We start from the raw sequence: 20981 nt of genomic DNA on the forward strand, positions 1-20981 counted from the left end.
GTTTAATGAAGGAAACTCCAATTCCCTTTGGAGTTGAACTAAATCAGAGGACCGCCCATGAGCACAGTTATGATCTGGCATCCTGGGACAGGCCCTTTTCTGCTCTTCCAAATAAAACCCCCACCCGGGTTTTCTATCACCAGACCAGCTTATCTCGATAACGAGAGGGCTAAGGTTTGAGAGGAGACCGAGCTTACCTCAATTATGAGATAGCTAAAGGTTGCAGACCACCTTGATAACGAGAGGGCCAAGGTTTGAGACCAGACTGCTGAACTTTTAACCATCTCACGTGGTTAAACTCTTAGACTATCGATACCGACAGAATAAGAACAAGTCTTTGATATTAATTACTAGTCTGCAGCTAGGAATTTGGTATCATTGAACGCGAAGACCGACAACCGCTATCTATCCTATAACGACATGAATGAATGTCACTCTGAACTATCCATTCTAACCACGACAGAGAGAGAGAGAGGGCGGACAGACTCTCCAACAGAAACAAACTTCTCAACAGAGATCCCGACGACACACTGGGCGTAAATATATATTGATTGCAAATGTTCCCGAATGAGTGAGCGTTCATGTGCAAAGAATTAGCATTTCAATTGTTATAATTATCAACTCTGTAGTGACTTCTCAGCTGACCCCCACTCCCCTTTTGTCTAACAAGCCGCCATGCCGGTTTAGCCCACTAGGGCACATCCGTTATAATTTCTTTGTAACCATCTACTTTGTTTGTTTGTGTTATGCATTTCTGTGAATTACGTAGATCGTAAATAAATGATTTTAAGACAATTGATGTATGGATGACTCATAGTGAAGACTGGGTTCGTGCAGATAACCAACAATTTACGACGTTTGTAATGAGACTAACGTGAGGTATATAATAATTCATTAATTCGAAGACTAATTGAGCAGATATTAAAATATCTGAAAGCTATATTAGGAAAATTATGACTTTGTAATCTTAATATTTTCCTTGGTTGTCACGCCCTGGCCATAGAGAGGCTTTTTATTCTCTATTTTGGTTAGGCCAGGGTGTGACTAGGGTGGGCATTCTATGTCCTTTTTTCTATGTTTTGTATTTCTATGTCTTGGCCTGGTATGGTTTTCAATCAGGGACAGCTGTCTATCGTTGTCTCTGATTGAGAACCATACTTAGGTACCCTTTTCCCCCACCTGTTTTGTAGGAAGTTAACTTTGTAGTTGTTCAGGGCACATGAGTAATGAAACTCAAAATAATTATGTAATTCGTCAGTTATTTTTTATTTTCTTTCGCCAGTAGAGTAGGCTAAGCACTGCTAGCACTGCTAGTACAGTATTCAGGAGCTGCCAAGTAGCAAGACTATTGGAGTCCAGAATAGCGACACTGCCCTCTGTTGGTTAAAAAAAACTGTCATTGAACCCATTGAAATTAGGCGATCTCAGTGGAGAAATATTGTCAAGAAAAAAAAGGAAGAAGGAACGTAACACGGTGTGTACATTATTACAAATGACTGCAGTGAATGAAGTAATTGCAGAAACTTCTGAAGTGAAGAATTAGATGAAAATGAAGGAATACAAGGAATAAGGAAACTGAACAATTAACTGTGAAAATGGCAACCATTGGTCGAGTACCAGAGTTTGAGGCTACAAAAGAGGATTTTGATTCCTATTTGGAGCATTTTGAGCGTTGGCTGGCTGCAAATGAAATCAAAGATGAAAAGAAGCAGACACAAAACACCTTCTCAGTGTTTTGGGTCCAACTGAGTATGGATTGCTGAAAGGTCTCATTGAACCAATAAAAGCAGTGGAGTTGAACCCTGCAGAACTGACTGAAACTCTTTCAAGGGATTTCAAGCCTAAGCCAATTCTCATTGCAGAACGTTTCAGATTTTACCAACGTCACCAGAGTCAAGGGGAAACCTTGGCTGACTACATCCTTGCTTTGAAAAGGCTGGCAAGTACATGTGAGTTTGCACAATTTCTTGATGATGCTCTCCGAGACAAGTTTGTATGTGGTCTCACAGGTAAAGCATATCACAGAAGGCTTCTGTCAGAGAAGGACCTGACCTTTAAGAAAGCCTGTGATATCGCACTTGGACTCGAGCTTGCCCACAGGGATACTATTGAGCTATCGGGACATGCAGAACGTCAGAAAGGTGTTCAACAGGTCAGTGATGCACGTGGTGAAAAAGGCTCACAAAGGTCACACCTTTCTCAGTCCCGTCCTCAAGGTTACACAAGAACAAAGCAGCCCACATCTCAAAGGTCTAAGCCAAGTTGCTACAGATGTGGGGGAGATAATCATCAGCACAGTGAATGTCGATTCCAAAATGAAAAGTGCCACAATTGTGGAAAGGTTGGACATTTACAGAGAGTGTGTAAAGCCTCGAAACGCACAGCAAGAGAGCAGTAAGTGTCAGACACAGCACAAGAAGAGGAAGGTACAACTGAAACAGTAGTGGAACTGTTCACAGTGTACACAGCTCAACAACTAAAATATGGAATCTATCTCAGCATGGAGTTAGTGGGAAAACCAGTAAAAACGCAGCTGGACACCGGAGCGTCTGTATCTCTGGTTCCAGAGAGACTCTACAAAGAAAAACTGAAAGAGTGCCCTCTTCAGCCCACGTCCGTCCGCCTTTCTTCATACACTGGTGACACTATTCCTGTGTTAGGGCAGATCCAGCTACCAGTCCGGTATGAGGGGAAGGAGTGGAAGCTACCGCTTGTCATTGTTAAAGGAGAAAAATCAGCCTTGCTAGGCAGAAACTGGCTACAAAAGATCAAGTTGAACTGGGGAGAAATCTTCAGTCTGAGAAATGACAAACCAGTGAGTCAGTCTACACTCACTAACATGCTGGAGACGCACAAAGAACTTTTCAAAGATGGCTACGGTGAAATACAAGACTTCACAGCAAAAGGCACAGTGCAAGAAGGAACCAAGCCTATCTTTCACAAACCACGTCCAGTTCCCTATGCTCTTAAGGAAGCAGTAGAGAAGGAACCAAGCCTATCTTTCACAAACCACGTCCAGTTCCCTATGCTCTTAAGGAAGCAGTAGAGAAGGAACCAAGCCTATCTTTCACAAACCACGTCCAGCTCCCTATGCTCTTAAGGAAGCAGTAGAGAAGGAACCAAGCCTATCTTTCACAAACCACGTCCAGTTCCCAATGCTCTTAAGGAAGCAGTAGAGAAGGAACTGGACTGCCTACAGAAGAATAACATAATCACAAAAGTAGCGAGGAGCGACTGGGCCGCTCCGATTGTTGTAGTTCCAAAGAAAGACAAGACCGTCAGAATGTGCGGTGACTACAAGGTCACAGTAAATCACTGCATACTACCAGAGGAATATCCACTACCAAACGCTGAAGATCTGTTTGCCACTCTAGCTGGTGGGAAGGTTTTCAGTAAGCTGGACCTGGCATTCGCTTATCAGCAACTGAAGCTGGATCCGGAGTCAGAACAGTATCTGACCATCAATAAACACAAGGGGCTATTCAGATTCAATCGCTTGGCCTATGGAATCTCGACAGCTCCAGGATATTCCAACAAACAATGGATCAGATCTTGGACAGTATAGACAATGGTGTGTGCTTCATGGACGACATCCTTGTGTCAGCACCAACCATTGGAGAGCACCTTGTAGTGCTGGACAAAGTGATGTCAAGACTGGAAAAATACGGAGTGAGAATGAAACGCAGCAAGTGTGAGTTCCTCCAGGACTCAGTGGAGTATCTCGGATACAAGATTGATGCACAAGGCCTGCACCCAACCAACAGCAAGCTGGAAGCAATCGTAAACGCACCAGCACCCACAAATATCTCAGGGCTGAGGTCATTTTTGGGGCTCCTGAACTATTACGGAAAGTTTGTGGCAAACTTGTCCACATTGTTGCATCCGCTTCACCAACTGCTGCAGGCCGATACAAAGTGGAATTGGTCCCCAAAATGCGAAGAAGCATTCAAGACTTGCAAACAGCGTCTACTAAAGAGCAAGTGGCTTGCCCACTACACCACAGAGATTAAGCTGAGACCCGCGTGTGATGCATCTCCATACGGAGTAGGAGCCATCATCTCACATGTTCTACCGTCAGGTGAAGAACACCCTATCGCATTTGCATCACGGACTCTGTCACCAAGTGAGAAAAATTATGCTCAAATTGAGAAGGAAGCCCTGAGCATAATATTCGGAGTGAAGAAGTTTCACAAATACCTCTACGGAAGGAAGTTCCAACTGCTGACAGATCACAAGCCTCTGTTGGCCATCCTTGGACCAAAATCAGCTATACCAACCCTTGCTGCACTTCGAATGCAACGTTGGGCTCTGATATTGTTAGCCTATGACTACGAGATTGAGTACAGACGATCCAGTGATCACGCAAATGCCTGATGCACTATCAAGACTACCATGCAATAGTGACTCCGACAGTGAAGATGATAGAGCAGTCTTCCAGATCTCTCTCATTGACGAACTGTGCATGTCTGCTTCAGACATAGCAGAGGAAACAAGGAAAGACCCAGTGCTTTCCAAAGTCTTGGACTTAACATTAGGCGGTTGGCCAACCTTCGCAAATGACGATAACCTTCGTCCATTCATTGACAAGAAAGACCAGTTGTCCACTGATCAAGGATGTGTTCTGTGGGGATCAAGTGTGGTGGTACCTCACAAATTCCAGAGGAGACTGCTATCTGACCTGCATGAGGGACATCCAGGGATCACTCGAATGAAAGCACTCGCTCGCTGTTATCTGTGGTGGCCTGGACTGGATCAGGACATTCAACAGCATGTAGGCCACTGCTCACCTTGTGAAGCTGTTCACAACAAGCCTGCTGCTGCACCTCTTCATCCATGGTCCTGGGCTGCTACACCTTGGGAACGCATCCATGTGGATTACGCCGAGATTGACAAGAAACATTTCCTTGTTGTCATCTATGTCCATTCCAAGAGAATGGAAGTGTTCCCTACTCAACTGACCACAGCTGAGAAGACCATCAATCTTCTCAGACACCTGTTCGCATCCTTTGGACTAGTCAAGGAGCTCGTATCGGACAATGGCCCTCCTTTCACGTCAAACGATTTTGAAATGTTTCTCAAGAATAACGGAGTAAGGCACATCCTGTCACCACCTTACCATCCGGCATCAAACGGAGCAGCGGAGAGAGCCGTGCAAACCTTTAAGAAGGCCTGGACTAGACTCGAGGTTCAGTCTGTGCCCATCCACCAAAGGCTTCCCCGGTTCCTGTTTACTTACCGTAACACCCCACACACAGTAACGGAATGTACACCAGCTGAACTGTTTCTGAAACGCCAACCACGTACCCGCCTGACATTGTTGAAACCAGACTTGTCAAGCACTGAGGCAAAGCACCAGCTACAGCAGAAGAAATCTCATGACAGACACTCAAAGACTGTCAGAGAATTCAAAGAGGGAGAGAGGGTGATGGTACGTGATTTCAGGCACCCTAAGCGCCTGTGGAACTGAGGTGTGATCTTGACTTACCAAGTCCAAATTGGTCATCGCCAGGTCAACGTTCATGTGGATCATCTGCTACAGTCCAACGCCCCAGCAGAGACATGCCGAGAGAACAAGAACAATAACGACCCCCAGGACTATTCTCCTGACTGTGGATGTACGGGAGAGACAGCCTGACCTTCCACCCGAACCTGGCCCACCACAGGAAGCCCAGGAGGAGCGGAGATATCCTATTCGACAGCGAAGGGCACCACAAAAGCTTGACCTGTGAGTTGAGCTGGTTAAGGAGGTAACAGACAGTAAAACAAACAAACACTTTAATATGTCCTCGATAAAAGGAAAGAAAAAGGACATTACCTTGGTTAGTTATTAGGACACAAACTCCATCTTCGGAGCAGAATAATCCAGTGGATTTGTGCTGGGCTCTGAAAAGTCTGCTTCAACCCAGTAGTTGAAACATGTTTAAGAATGCATTGTTCAGATATTGCATTAGTAGTTCCCTAATGTATTTACCTTGTTCTCTGGGAGTTAAACACTATGGGGGAGGAGTGTAGTATCTGGGATCTACATCTGTTTATATTAGTTACTGTGCTGTTACTAAGCAGTAATGTATTACGGCAGTGTTACGTTACTATACCTAATAGGAAATGCAATGAATAATGTTTATTCTCCCTCTTTGTGTCCAGAGGATGACACTGGAGCAGTGATCGTTCAGACCGCCCCTGGTAAAGTGATCACCCACCGGGGAGGCTCCATCACTCTGCCCTGCCGCTACCACCACGAACCCGAGAGCTCCGACCCCAACCGCATCCGCATCAAGTGGACCAAGGTGACGGATGCACTGGTGTTTGAGGACGTGTTTGTGGCGTTGGGCCTTCAGCAGAGGGTGTTCAGATCGTACCGGGGTCGTGTGTCCCTAGAACAGAATGGACCGGGAGACGCATCTGTCATCATCCACAACGTCACTTTGGAGGACTACGGACGCTACGAGTGCGAGGTCACCAACGACATGGAGGACGACACGGGATTTGTCAACCTGGATCTTGAAGGTCAGGGGTTAAGGTTGAAGGGTTCAAATCAAATCACATTTAATTTGTCATATGCTTCGTAAACAACAGGTGTAGACTAACAGTGAAATGCTTACATATGGGCCCTTCCCAACAATGCAGAGAAAAACAATTATAACATAAGGAATACATACACAAATCAAATCAAATTTATTTATATAGCCCTTCTTACATCAGCTGATATATCAAAGTGCTGTACAGAAACCCAGCCTAAAACCCCAAACAGCAAGCAATGCAGGTGTAAAAGCACGGTGGCTCGGAAAAATTCCCTAGAAAGGCCAAAACATAGGAAGAAACCTAGAGAGGAACCAGACTATGAGGGGTGGCCAGTCCTCTTCTGGCTGTGCCAGGTGGAGATTATAACAGAGCATGGCCAAGATGTTCAAATGTTCATAAATGATCAAACATGGATCATGGTCAAATAATAGTAATCACAGTTAACAGGTAAGGGTTCCATAGCCGCAGGCAGAACAGTTGAAACTGGAGTAGCAGCACTGCCAGGTGGACTGGGGACAACGAGGAGTCATTATGCCAGGTAGTCCTGAGGCATGGTCCTAGGGCTCAGGTCCTCTGAGAGAGAGAAATAAATAAAGGGAGAAAGAGAGAATTAGAGAGAACATACTTAAATTCACACAGGACACCGGATAAGACAGGAGAAATACTCCAGATATAACAGACTGACCCTAGCCTCCCGACACATAAACAGCAGCATAAATACTGGAGGCTGAGACAGGACGGGTCAGGAGACACTGTGGCCCCATCCGATGATACTCCCGGACAGGGCCAAACAGGCAGGATATAACCCAACCCACTTTGCCAAAGCACAGCCCCCACACCACTAGAGGGATATCTTCAACCACCAACTTACCACCCTGAGACAAGGCCGAGTATAGCACACAAAAATCTCTGCCACGGCACAACCCAAGGGGGGGTGCCAACCCAGACAGGAAGATCACGTCAGTGACTCAACCCACTCAAGTGATGCACCCCTCCTAGGGACGGCATGGAAGAGCACCAGTAAGCCAGTGACTGAGCCCCTGTAATGGGGTTATAGGCAGAGAATCCCAGTGGAGAGAGGGGAACCAGCCAGGCAGAGGCAGCAAGGGCGGTTTGTTTCTCCAGTTCCTTTCCGTTCACCTTCCCACTCCTGGGCCAGACTACACTCAATAATAGGACCTACTGAAGAGATGAGTCTTCAATAAAGACTTAAAGGTTGAGACCGAGTCTGCGTCTCTCACATGGGTAGGCAGACCATTCCATAAAAATGGAGCTCTATAGGAGAAAGCCCTGCCTCCAGCTGTTTGCTGGAGAAATTCTAGGGAGGCCTGTGTCTTGTGACCGTAGTGTACGTGTAGGTATGTACTGCAGGACCAAATCAGAAAGATAGGTAGGAGCAAGTCCATGTAATGCTTTGTAGGTTAGCAGTAAAACCTTGAAATCAGTCCTGGCCATAACAGGAAGCCAGTGGAGGGAGGCTAGCACTGGAGTAATATGATATTTTTTTTGTTCTAGTCAGGATTCTATCAGCTGTATTTAGCACTAACTGAAGTTTATTTAGTGCTTTATCCGGGTAGCCGGAAAGTAGAGCATTGCAGCAGTCTAACCTAGAAGTAACAAAAGCATGGATTCATTTTTCTGCATAATTTTTGGACAGAACATTTCAGATTTTTGCAATGTTACGTAAATGGAAAAAAGCTGTCCTTGAAACAGTCTTGATATGTTCGTCAAAAGAGAGATCAGGGTCCAGAGTAACGCCGAGGTCCTTTACAGTTTTATTTGAGACGACTGTACAACCATGTCAGATTCAACAGAAGATCTCTTTGTTTCTTGGGACCTAGAACAAGCATCTCTGTTTTGTTCGAGTTTCAAAGTAGAAAGTTTGCAGCCATCCACTTCCTTATCTGAAACACAGGCTTCCAGCGAGGGCAATTTTGGGGCTTCACCATGTTTCATTGAAATGTACAGCTGTGTGTCATCCGCATAGCAGTGAAAGTTAACATGATGTTTTCGAATGACATCCCCAAGAGGTAAAATATATAGTGAAAACAATAGTGGTCCTAAAATGGAACCTTGAGAAACACCGAAATTTACAGTTGATTTGTCAGAGGACAAACCATTCACAGAGACAAACTGATATCTTTCCGACAGATAAGATCAGGCCAGAACTTGTCTGTTTAGACCAATTTGGGTTTCCAATCTCTCCAAAAGAATGTGGTGATCGATGGTATCTCAAGCAGCACTAAAGTCTAGGAGCACGAGGACAGATACAGAGCCTCGGTCTGACGCCATTAAAATATAATTTACCATCTTCACAAGTGCAGTCTCAGTGCTATGATGGGGTCTAAAATCAGACTGAAGCATTTTGTTTACATTGTTTGTCTTCAGGAAGGAAGTGAGTTGCTGCCAACAGCTTTTTCAATTTCTTTTGAGAGGAATGGGAGATTCCATAGTTTAAAAAATATTTTCTGGGTCAAGGTTTGGATTTTTCAAGAGAGGCTTTATTACTGCCACTTTTAGTGAGTTTGGTACACATCCGGTGGATAGAGAGCCGTTTATTATGTTCAACATAGGAGGGCCAAGCACAGGAAGCAGCTCTTTCAGTAGTTTAGTTATAGGGTCCAGGATGCAGCTTGAAGGTTTAGAGACCATGATTATTTTCATCATTGTGTCAAGAGATATAGTACTAAAACACTTGAGTGTCTCCCTTGATCCTAGGTCCTGGCAGAGTTGTGCAGACTCAGGACAACTGAGCTTTGGAGGAATACGCAAATTTAAAGAGGAGTCCTTAATTTGCTTTCTAATGATCATGACCTTTTCCTCAAAGAAGTTCATGAATTTCTTACTGCTGAAGTGAAAGCCATCCTCTCTTGGGGAATGCTGCTTTTTAGTTAGCTTTGCAACAGTATCAAAAATATATTTTGTATTGTTCTTATTTTCCTCAATTAAGTTGGAGAAATAGGAAGATCGAGTAGCAGTGAGGGCTCTTCAATACTGCACGCTACTGTCTTTCCAAGCTAGTCGGAAGACTTCCAGTTTGGTGTGGCGCCATTTCCGTTCCAATTTTCTGGAAGCTTGCTTCAGAGCTTGGGTATTTTCTGTATACCAGAGAGCTAGTTTCTTATGACAAATGTTTTTAGTTTTTATGGGTGCAACTGCATCTAGGGTATTGCACAAGGTTAAATTGAGTTCCTCAGCAAGGTGGTTAACTGATTTTTGTCCTCTGACGTCCTTGGGTCTTTGGGTTGTCTGAGAATTTATAGCACGACTTTTGATGCTCCTTGGTTGGGGTCTGAGCAGATTATTTGTTGCGATTGCAAACGTAATAAAATGGTGGTCCGATAGTCCAGGATTATGAAGAAAAACATTAAGATCCACAACATGTATTCCATGGGACAAAACTAGGTCCAGAGTATGACTGTGACAGTGAGTAGGTCCACAAAATCCATGATGGCTCCGAAAGCCTTTTGGAGTGGGTCTGTGGATTTCTCCATGTGAATATTAAAGTCACCAAAAATGTGAATATTATCTGCTATGACTACAAGGTCAGATAGTAATTCAGGGAACTCTCACGATCTCTTTCAATAATGGCAGGAATGGAGGAGGTCTTTATTCTAGTGAGATTGCTAAGGCGAACACCGCCATGTTTAGTTTTGCCCAACCATGGTCGAGGCACAGATACCGTCTCAATGGGGATAGCTGAGCTGACTACACTGACTGTGCTAGTAGCAGACTCCACTATGCTGGCAGGCTTGCTAACAGCCTGCTGCCTGGCCTGCACCCTATTTCATTGTGGAGCTAGGGGAGTTAGAGCCCTGTCTATGTTCGTAGATAAGATTAGAGCACCCCTCCAGCTAGGATGGAGTCCGTCACTCCTCAACAGGCCAGGCTTTGTCCTGTTTGTGGGTGAGTCCCAGAAAGAGGGCCAATTATCTACAAATTCTATCTTTTGGGAGGGGCAGAAAACAGTTTTCAACCAGCGATTGAGTTGTGAGACTGCTGTAGAGCTCATCACTCCCCCTAACCGGGTGGGGGCCAGAGACAGTTACTCGATGCTGACACATCTTTCGAGCTGATTTACACGCTAAAGCTATGTTGGACTTGGTGACCTCAGACTGTTTCATTACACAACGAGTAATGATAACTTGGTTATATACATAGGGTACCAGTACCGAGTTGATGTGCAGGGGTACGAGGTAATTGAGGTCGACATGTACATATATGTAGGGATAAAGAGACTAGGCAACAGGATAAATAATAAACGGTAGCAGCAGCGTATGTTATGAGTCGAAAGAGTTAGTGCAAAAGGGGTCAATGCAGATAGTCCAGATAGATGTTGGTTAACTATTTAACTCGCAGTCTTATGGCTTGGGGGTAGAAGCTGTTCAGGGTCCTGGGGGTAGAAGATGTTACGTACAATGGTGCCGAAGGAGATGGCTGCCATTTTACGATCCCGTAACCAATTGTGTTATTTTGTACATAATGTTTCTGCCACCGTGTCTTATGACCGAAAAGAGCTTCTTGATGTCAGGGCAGCGATTACTCACCCCGTTCTTGAGGAAATCTTCTTCTTCAACAAGTCGGATGGGAAGGATTTACTCCAGACACCCGACAAGGCCCTCACCCCCGTCATTCGTAGAAGGAAAAGACGGAGGTATATCATGGACGACGGTCCGGGTGCCTTGTAAGGATCCGTCGCCGAGAGGGTAATCTACCTTCATAATCGATAATAAAATAGACAAACTACGAGCATGCATATATCCTACCAACGGGACATTAAAACTGTAATGTATTATGTTTCACCGAGTCGTGGCTGAACGAAAACATGATTAACATAGAGCTGGCGGGTTTTAAGCTTTTCTGGCAGGATAGTATAGCGGCCTCTGGTAAGACAATGGGAGGCAGCCTATGCATATTTGTAAACAACAGCTGGTGCACGAAATCTAAGGAAGTCTCGAGGTTTTGCCCGCCTGAGGTAGAGAATCTCATGATAAGCTGTAGCCCACACAATTAACCAAGAGAGTTTACATCTATATTTTTCATAGCTGTCTGTTTACCCCTGCAGACCGATGCTGGCACTAAGACCGCACTCAATGAGCTGTATACTCAAATCAGTTTTACCTAATTTCTATCAGCATGTTAAATATGCAATCAGAGGGAAAAAACTCTAGACCACCTTTACTCCACACACAGAGATGCATACAAAGCTCTCCCTCGCCCTCTATGACAAATCTGACCATAATTCCTGACCATAATTCCTACAAGCAAAAACTAAAGTAGGAAGCACCAGTGACTCGGTCAATAAGAAAGTGGTCAGATGAAGCAGATGCTAAGCTACAGGACTGTTTTGCTAGCACAGACTGGAATATGTTCCAGGATTCTTCTGATGACATTGAGGAGTACACCACATCAGTCACTGACTTCATCAATAAGTGCATTGATGACGCCATCCCCACAGTGACCGTACGTACATAACCAAACAAGGCAACATCCGCACTGCCGCTTTCAAGGAGCGGGACTCTAAACCAGAAGCCTATAGGAAATCCCGCTATGCCCTCGACGAACTGTCAAACAGGCAAAGCTTCAATACAAGACTAACATTGTATCGTACTACACCGGCTGTGACGCTCATCGGATGTGGCAGGGCTTGAAACTATTACAGACTACAAAGGGAAGCACAATAAGAAAGTGGCCAGTGACACGAACCTACCAGATGAGCTAGTGTTACTTGCCTCACTTCAAGGCAAGTAACACTGAAACATGCATGAGAGCACCAGCCGCTCCGGACGACTGTGTGATCACGCTCTCCATAGCCGATGTGAAGAAGACCTTTAAACAGGTCAACATTCACAAGGCTACAGGGCCAGACACATAACCAGGACGTGTATTGCGAGCAAGTGCTGACCAACTGGCAAGTCTCTTCACTGACTGAGTTTATTTTTCTTCACCTTTTTTTAACTAATTCTTTTTTAACAAATTCTTATTTTCAATGACGGCCTAGGAACAGTGGGTTACCTGCCTAAATGACTACCGACCCGTAGCACTCACATCTGTAACCATGAAATGCTTTGAAAGGCTGGTCATGGTTCACATCATCACCATTATCCCAGAAACCCTAGACCCACTCCAATTTGAATAATGCCCAAACAGATCCACATGTTACGCAATCTATATTGCACTCCACACTGCCCTTTCCCACCTGGACAAAAGGAACACCTATGTGAGAATGCCATTTATTGACTTCAGCCTAGCGTTCAACACCATAGTGCCCTCAAAGCTCATCACTAAGCTAAGGATCCTGGGACTAAACACCTCCCTCTGCAACTGGATCCTGGACTTCCTGACGGGCCACCCCCAGGTGGTAAGGGTAGGGAACAACACAGCCGCCACACTGATCCTCAACACGGGGGCCCCTCAGGGGTGCGTACTCAGCCCCCTCCTATTCTCCCTGTTTACTCATGACTGCACGGCCAGGCACGACTCCAACACCATCATCAAGTTTGCCGATGACACAACAGTGGTAGAGCTGATCACCCAAAATGATGAGTCAGCATATAGGGAGGAGTTCAGAGACCTTGCCGGGTGTTGCCAGGACACCAACTTCTCCCTCCCCGTGATCAAGACAAAGGAGATGATTGTGGACTACAGGAGAAGGAGGACTGAGCACGCCCCCATTCTCATCAACAGGGCTGTAGTGGAACAGGTTGAGAGCTTCAAGTTCCTTGGTGTCCATATCACCAACAAATGATCATGGTCCAAACAAACCAATATAGTCGTGAAGAGGGCACGACAAAGCCTATTCCCCCTCAGGAGACTGAAAAGATTTGGCATGGGTCCTCAGATCTTCAAAAGGTTCTACAGCTGCAAAATCGAGAGCATTCTGACTGGTTGCATCACTGCCTTTGTATGGCAATCTGTCGTTCTGCCCCTGAACAGGCAGTTAACCCACTGTTCCTAGGCCGTCATTGAAAATAAGAAATTCTTCTTAAATCTGACTTGCCTAGTTAAATAAAGGTAAACATTTTTTAAAAAAAGGCACTACAGAGCTTATTGGGTACGGCCCAGTACATCACTGGGGCCCAGCTTCCTGCCACCCAGGACCTCTATATCAAGCAGTCAGAGGAAGGCCCTAAAAATTGTCTAAGACTCCAGCCACCCCAGTCATAGACTGTTCTCTCTACTACCGCACGGTAAGCGGTACCGGAGCGCCAAGTCTAGGTGTAGGAGGCTTCTAAACAGCTTCTACCCCCAAGCCATAAGACTCCTGAACAGCTAATCAAAGGGCTACCCAGACCCCCCTTTTACGCTGCTTCTACTCTCTGTTTATAATCTATGCATAGTCACTTTAACTCTACCTACATGTACATATTACCTCAATTACCTCAACTAACTGGTGCCCCCACACATTGACTCAGTACCGGTACCCCCTGTATATAGCCTCCACATTGACTCTGTACCGGTACCCCCTGTATATAGCCTCCACATTGACTCTGTACCGGTACCCCCTGTATATAGCCTCCACATTGACTCTGTACCGGTACCCCCTGTATATAGCCTCCACATTGACTCTGTACCGGTACTCCCCCTGTATATAGCCTCCACATTGACTCAGTACCGGTACCCCCTGTATATAGCCTCCACATTGACTCAGTACCGGTACCCCTGTATATAGCCTCCACATTGACTCAGTACCGGTACCCCTGTATATAGCCTCCACATTGACTCAGTACCGGTACCCCCTGTATATAGCCTCCACATTGACTCAGTGTACCCCCTGTATATAGCCTCCACATTGACTCAGTACCGGTACCCCCTGTATATAGCCTCCACATTGACTCCGGTACCCCCTGTATATAGCCTCCACATTGACTCTGTACCGGTACCCCCTGTATATAGCCTCCACATTGACTCAGTACCGGTACCCCTGTATATAGCCTCCACATTGACTCAGTACCGGTACTCCCTGTATATAGCCTCCACATTGACTCAGTACCGGTACCCCTGTATATAGCCTCCACATTGACTCAGTACCGGTACCCCTGTATATAGCCTCCACATTGACTCTGTACCGGTACCCCCTGTATATAGCCTCCACATTGACTCAGTACCGGTACCCCCTGTATATAGCCTCCACATTGACTCAGTACCGGTACCCCTGTATATAGCCTCCACATTGACTCAGTACCGGTACCCCTGTATATAGCCTCCACATTGACTCAGTACCGGTACCCCCTGTATATAGCCTCCACATTGACTCAGTACCGGTACCCCCTGTATATAGCCTCCACATTGACTCAGTACCGGTACCCCTGTATATAGCCTCCACATTGACTCAGTACCGGTACCCCTGTATATAGCCTCCACATTGACTCAGTACCGTACCCCCTGTATATAGCCTCCACATTGACTCAGTACCGGTACCCCCTGTATATAGCCTCCACATTGACTCAGTACCGGTACTCCCTGTATATAGCCTCCACATTGACTCAGTACCGGTACCCCCTGTATATAGCCTCCACATTGACTCAGTACCGGTACTCCCTGTATATAGCCTCCACATTGACTCAGTTCCGGTACCCCCTGTATATAGCCTCCACATTGACTCAGTACCGGTACTCCCTGTATATAGCCTCCACATTGACTCAGTACCGGTACCCCCTGTATATAGCCTCCACATTGACTCAGTACCGGTACTCCCTGTATATAGCCTCCACATTGACTCAGTACCGGTACCCCCTGTATATAGCCTCCACATTGACTCAGTACCGGTACTCCCTGTATATAGCCTCCACATTGACTCAGTACCGGTACCCCCTGTATATAGCCTCCACATTGACTCAGTACCGGTACCCCTGTATATAGCCTCCACATTGACTCAGTACCGGTACCCCTGTATATAGCCTCCACATTGACTCAGTACCGGTACCCCTGTATATAGCCTCCACATTGACTCAGTACCGGTACCCCTGTATATAGCCTCCACATTGACTCAGTACCGGTACCCCTGTATATAGCCTCCACATTGACTCAGTACCCTCCATATAGCCTCCACATTGACTCAGTACCGGTACCCCTGTATATAGCCTCCACATTGACTCAGTACCGGTACTCCCTGTATATAGCCTCCACATTGACTCAGTACCGGTACCCCCTGTATATAGCCTCCACATTGACTCAGTACCGGTACTCCCTGTATATAGCCTCCACATTGACTCAGTACCGGTACCCCCTGTATATAGCCTCCACATTGACTCAGTACCGGTACTCCCTGTATATAGCCTCCACATTGACTCAGTTCCGGTACCCCTGTATATAGCCTCCCTGTATATAGCCTCCACATTGACTCAGTACCGGTACCCCTGTATATAGCCTCCACATTGACTCAGTACCGGTACCCCCTGTATATAGCCTCCACATTGACTCAGTACCGGTACTCCCTGTATATAGCCTCCACATTGACTCAGTACCGGTACCCCTGTATATAGCCTCCACATTGACTCAGTACCGGTACTCCCTGTATATAGCCTCCACATTGACTCAGTACCGGTACCCCTGTATATAGCCTCCACATTGACTCAGTACCGGTACCCCTGTATATAGCCTCCACATTGACTCAGTACCGGTACCCCCCTGTATATAGCCTCCACATTGACTCAGTACCGGTACCCCTGTATATAGCCTCCACATTGACTCAGTACCGGTACCCCTGTATATAGCCTCCACATTGACTCAGTACCGGTACCCCCTGTATATAGCCTCCACATTGACTCAGTACCGGTACCCCCTGTATATAGCCTCCACATTGACTCAGTACGTACCCCCTGTATATAGCCTCCACATTGACTCAGTACGGTACCCCTGTATATAGCCTCCACATTGACTTGACCCCCTGTATATAGCCTCCACATTGACTCAGTACCGGTACCCCCTGTATATAGCCTCCACATTGACTCAGTACCGGTACCCCCTGTATATAGCCTCCACATTGACTCAGTACCAGTACCCCCTGTATATAGCCTCCACATTGACTCAGTGTACCCCTGTATATAGCCTCCACATTGACTCAGTACCGGTACCCCCTGTATATAGCCTCCACATTGACTCAGTACCGTACCCCCTGTATATAGCCTCCACATTGACTCAGTACCGGTACCCCTGTATATAGCCTCCACATTGACTCAGTACTGGTACCCCCTGTATATAGCCTCCACATTGACTCTGTACTGGTACCCCCTGTATATAGCCTCCACATTGACTCAGTACTGGTACCCCTGTATATAGCCCATTGACTCAGTACTGGTACCCCCTGTATATAGCCTCCACATTGACTCAGTACCGGTACCCCCTGTATATAGCCTCCACATTGACTCTGTACCGGTACCCCCTGTATATAGCCTCCACATTGACTCAGTACCGGTACCCCCTGTATATAGCCTCCACATTGACTCAGTACCGGTACCCCCTGTATATAGCCTCCACATTGACTCAGTACCGGTACCCCCTGTATATAGCCTCCACATTGACTCTGTACCGGTACCCCCTGTATATAGCCTCTCTTGTTATTTTACTGCTGCTGTTGAATTATTTTCAATTTATTTTCAATTTTTTACTTAACTTTTTTTTTTCATAACTTCTTAAAGCATTGTTGGTTAAGGGCTTGTATGTAAGCATTTCACTGTAAGGTTGTAACTGTTGTATTCAGTGCATGTAACAAATAAAAATGTATTTTATTTTATTGGTTGGTTCTGTTGCACCAAGTCTGTTGGTTCCAGACTTGGTGCATCGCTATCGCTTGCCATGCGGTAGCAGAGAGAACAGTCTATGCCTTGGGTGACTGGAGTCTTTCACAATTTTGTAGGGCATTCCTCTGACACCGCCTGGTATAGATGTCCTGGATGGCAGAGAGCTGTGCCCCAGTGATGTATTGGGCTTTACTCACTGCCCTCTGTAGCGGTTAGATGGGTTATGTGTGGTGTAAGACCTCAGTCAAAATAAAAAATGAAGTATTGGAAAATGTAACAGGCAGAATGGAGTTAGTGTTTTTCAGCTTTCACAACATGAGTAACTTGTCCTCATAGTTCAGTATCTCTCTCTCTCTCCACCAGGCGTGGTGTTCCCATACTACCCACGGGTGGGGCGCTACAAGCTCAATTACCACCAGGCTGAGGACGTGTGTAAGGAGCAGGATGCCATCCTGGCCTCCCATGCCCAGCTCCACAAGGCCTGGCTAGAGGGCCTGGACTGGTGCAATGCAGGCTGGCTGGAGGACGGCTCCGTCCAGTACCCCATCTCCCACCCCCGGGACCAGTGTGGCCGCAAGGACACCCCTGCAGGGGTACGCAACTACGGCTACAGACACAAAGAGGATGAGCGCTACGATGCCTTCTGTTTCACCTCCAACCTCAATGGTGAGTGTGTGGTGTGTGTTGGGTCCTTTCCATGCTTACTTTGTACTTTTCTTGAGCAGATGAGATATATGAACATTGATTGGTGACGGGTAGATTCCCCAGATATCTTTCCACTGTATTGCCTCTGCTCTGACTATACAGTGTTTTCAGATCTGTGCAGACGAAGGGAGGGAGATGAGGCAAGATGTATTGAGATGCAGCCAGAGTCCACAGCAGCGATAGGAGCCTGTCTCTGATCCCTGCCTGTGATCCCTTAACCTTGTGTTGATTCCGCCCTCTTAAAAGGGCCACAGGGTCTTGTAGCTGTGCTTTTATCTCCTCTCCTTTGATTTCCATCAACACTTCCACACAGTCGTGGCAGGGGAAGAAGCCTAGCCTGGTTCTATGGCTCAAAACAAATTTAGTAGCACCGCTGCTACACTGCTGCTCTACTGTACAAGAACTCATCATGACAGAATTATCCATCTGCTACCAGGGAATTGAAACATTCAATTTGGAGAATCTTGATTTATGGGTACAGCCGTTGAGTGGTACGGTAAGATTGTGACTCAGTCGGCAATGAAATAACAACATTGGATGCATTCCGAAACAAAATAGATTTTCAATTTTTTTTCTTCTCCTGAGACTGAATAAAAGTAATGATTTTCTTCCTGTGAACATTAAAGTAAAAGTCATTTTGTCAACAATATCTGAGCATCTGCCTAGTTAAATAAAGGTTAAATAAGTCAAATTAAAATAAATCTGAACTAGAGAAGATAAAGTACACAGTAGCCATAGTCGAACATTAACCTGGTACTTCATAGTGGAGACCTAGCAGTCTCTTCATTGCAGTGAGTTAATTACAGTCAACAGACAAACTGGCCTGAGATGTGGGCTATCTTCAGGAGTAATGGTAGGGGATACTGTTGCACTGACCAGCTGGAAGATATTAACACAGTAGCCTTTGGGGAAATATGAGACAATATTCCTCCCTAACAGGCATCAGCCACATAAACAAACGCAAAATCGATAGCCAAGTGTAAGGCTGTTGGCAGCCGTTCTGTAGTAGAAAACTACCCTGTGTTTTCTAGGGTTGCTTTTTTATTTCTCTCTGTAAAAACTTAACTCAGCTTCATTTTAGCTCAAATACTTTCTGCAATCATGATTCCAATTCTGTAAATTCTGGTAGGCGAGAAGTCTTCCCAGTGCAAGATGAAAGTAGAAATTGAAGTATTTTACTGTCCACCTATGCTGTATTGCTTTTCGATTTTGAGCAGCTGCCCAGACGGATGTTTGGTTGATTAGAGATTGGGAACACATTCTACAGGCGAGGTATCAGACTGGTCTAGGCCATAAGAACTCAGGATCTCTCCCCTCAGGGAATCTGCTGCTGTCTCATGTGGTTCTCTGTCTTTATTTCTTTGTCTCACACCTCTCTCTCTCTCTCTCTCTCTCTCTCTCTCTCTCCTCCCCTCCTCTCTCCTCCAGGTGAAGTGTATTTCCTGAAGCGTTTTAAGAAGGTTAACTATGCTGAGGCAGTGAAGGCGTGCCTGCGTGACAGCTCGGTGGTGGCCAAGGTGGGTCAGCTCTATGCTGCCTGGAAGATCCAGCTACTGGATCGCTGTGAGGCCGGCTGGCTGGAGGACGCAAGTATCCGCTACCCCATCGTCAACCCACGCACCCGCTGCGGAGGGCCCCGACCGGGGGTCCGCCACCTGGGCTTCCCCGACTTGAAGTTCCGCCTCTACGGGGTTTACTGCTTCCGCAAGAACCAAGAGAATGTTAATGTTGATGTAGTTAAGATGACACAGCGCCCAGGGAAGAGCAGCAAGGACATCCCCATGAACACCACTACCACCAGAAACATCTAGAGAGACTGAGACGAGGGTTTATTAGGATCACTGCTGCTACAACATAGCTCCATCCATTGCTTTAAAATAAACAATGTTGCTGAACATTACTGACAAGACATGCTAATTTGCAGCAGGATTCACCAGAAAGAGCGTGGTTCAGTTAGGGGTGGAATCTTTATCTCTGTGATTTCTCTTGTCTTAAATGAGGTGGCAGTCATGTTGAGATTGGTTTGTGCGCCCACCATTGTCTCAGAGAGGCTTAGCTAGTAAATGCATCAGATCATTATTTCCCAGGCACAAAAATGTATGCCATTGTTTACTATGCGTCTATTAGAGACATGGAGAGAGACCACAGGCATAATGGGGGCTCAGACTTCACAGTGTGTTCTGTTCTCCACGTGGCTTCATTTCTGAAGGAAAAGCAGACTACTATCATGCCTAATCTATCTGCAAATGTTGCCAGGTGCCAGCATGATGCCCAAGCTTTGCCTGGCATGGCAGAGCACTGCTTAGAGGTGCCCTTTGAGTTCTACTGCGCCCCCAGTCGTCCGCCTCTATCCGGTTGCCATGTTTGGGTAGAGCCATCTGAAACGTTTCTCCTCAGTAACTAACTAAGTACTGGCAACCGTACCAGAGCTCAATAAACATAGTGAATGTTGCACTTTTAATTAGATATATTTTATGAGGAAATGGTTAGTCTATAGCAAGCATGTTTTACCTGGAGCTAATTTTAGTAACTGATGCTGATCTAACTGAACTTTGTTATAGCTGCTTTAATAGCTGCTTGATTACACCATGTTTCTATGCAGCCATGGCCATTGATTGCACTATTTGTTCAATTGTGAAAACCACAATTTAACTGTATCAGTCATTATCTTGATGTATGAATTGTATCTATAGCGAGGGCTATATGCTGAAGCTGTGATTCAAAAGTAATACATTCGATATTGACAATGTTGTTCATTAAAACTGATTCTGTGAGATGATGTTTTCGCATTTTCGCCATCTCTACTGTATCTTTTTATTTTGATTTATTTCACCTTTATTTAACCAGATAGGCTAGTTGAGAACAAGTTCTCATTTGCAACTGCGACCTGGCCAAGATATCTGGTCTGTGTGTTTCTGAGTAGCACTGTGAGTGCAGGCTTTAGTGGGAAAACACTTGGTGCACTGCCAACACAACAGAAGTGAACATGTCATTTCCATAGCAACAGTCTTA

The 20981-nt window shown here is 45.8% G+C and overlaps 1 protein-coding gene across 1 annotated transcript in view; it reads left to right on the top strand.

Annotated features, from left to right (window-relative positions):
- Nucleotides 1-20748, top strand: part of LOC115109243 (hyaluronan and proteoglycan link protein 4-like) — a 29963-nt gene extending 9215 nt beyond the window's left edge. The window contains exons 3-5 of the mRNA XM_029633947.2: nucleotides 6145-6507; nucleotides 17628-17930; nucleotides 19398-20748. Of these exons, the coding sequence (XP_029489807.2) occupies nucleotides 6145-6507; nucleotides 17628-17930; nucleotides 19398-19780 (1049 nt within the window). The 3' untranslated portion in view covers nucleotides 19781-20748. The remainder of the gene's footprint in view (nucleotides 1-6144; nucleotides 6508-17627; nucleotides 17931-19397) is intronic.
- Nucleotides 20749-20981: the final 233 nt, after the last annotated feature.

The sequence above is a fragment of the Oncorhynchus nerka genome, linkage group LG25 (genome assembly GCF_034236695.1).
Source record: "Oncorhynchus nerka isolate Pitt River linkage group LG25, Oner_Uvic_2.0, whole genome shotgun sequence".
NCBI lineage: Eukaryota > Metazoa > Chordata > Actinopteri > Salmoniformes > Salmonidae > Oncorhynchus > Oncorhynchus nerka.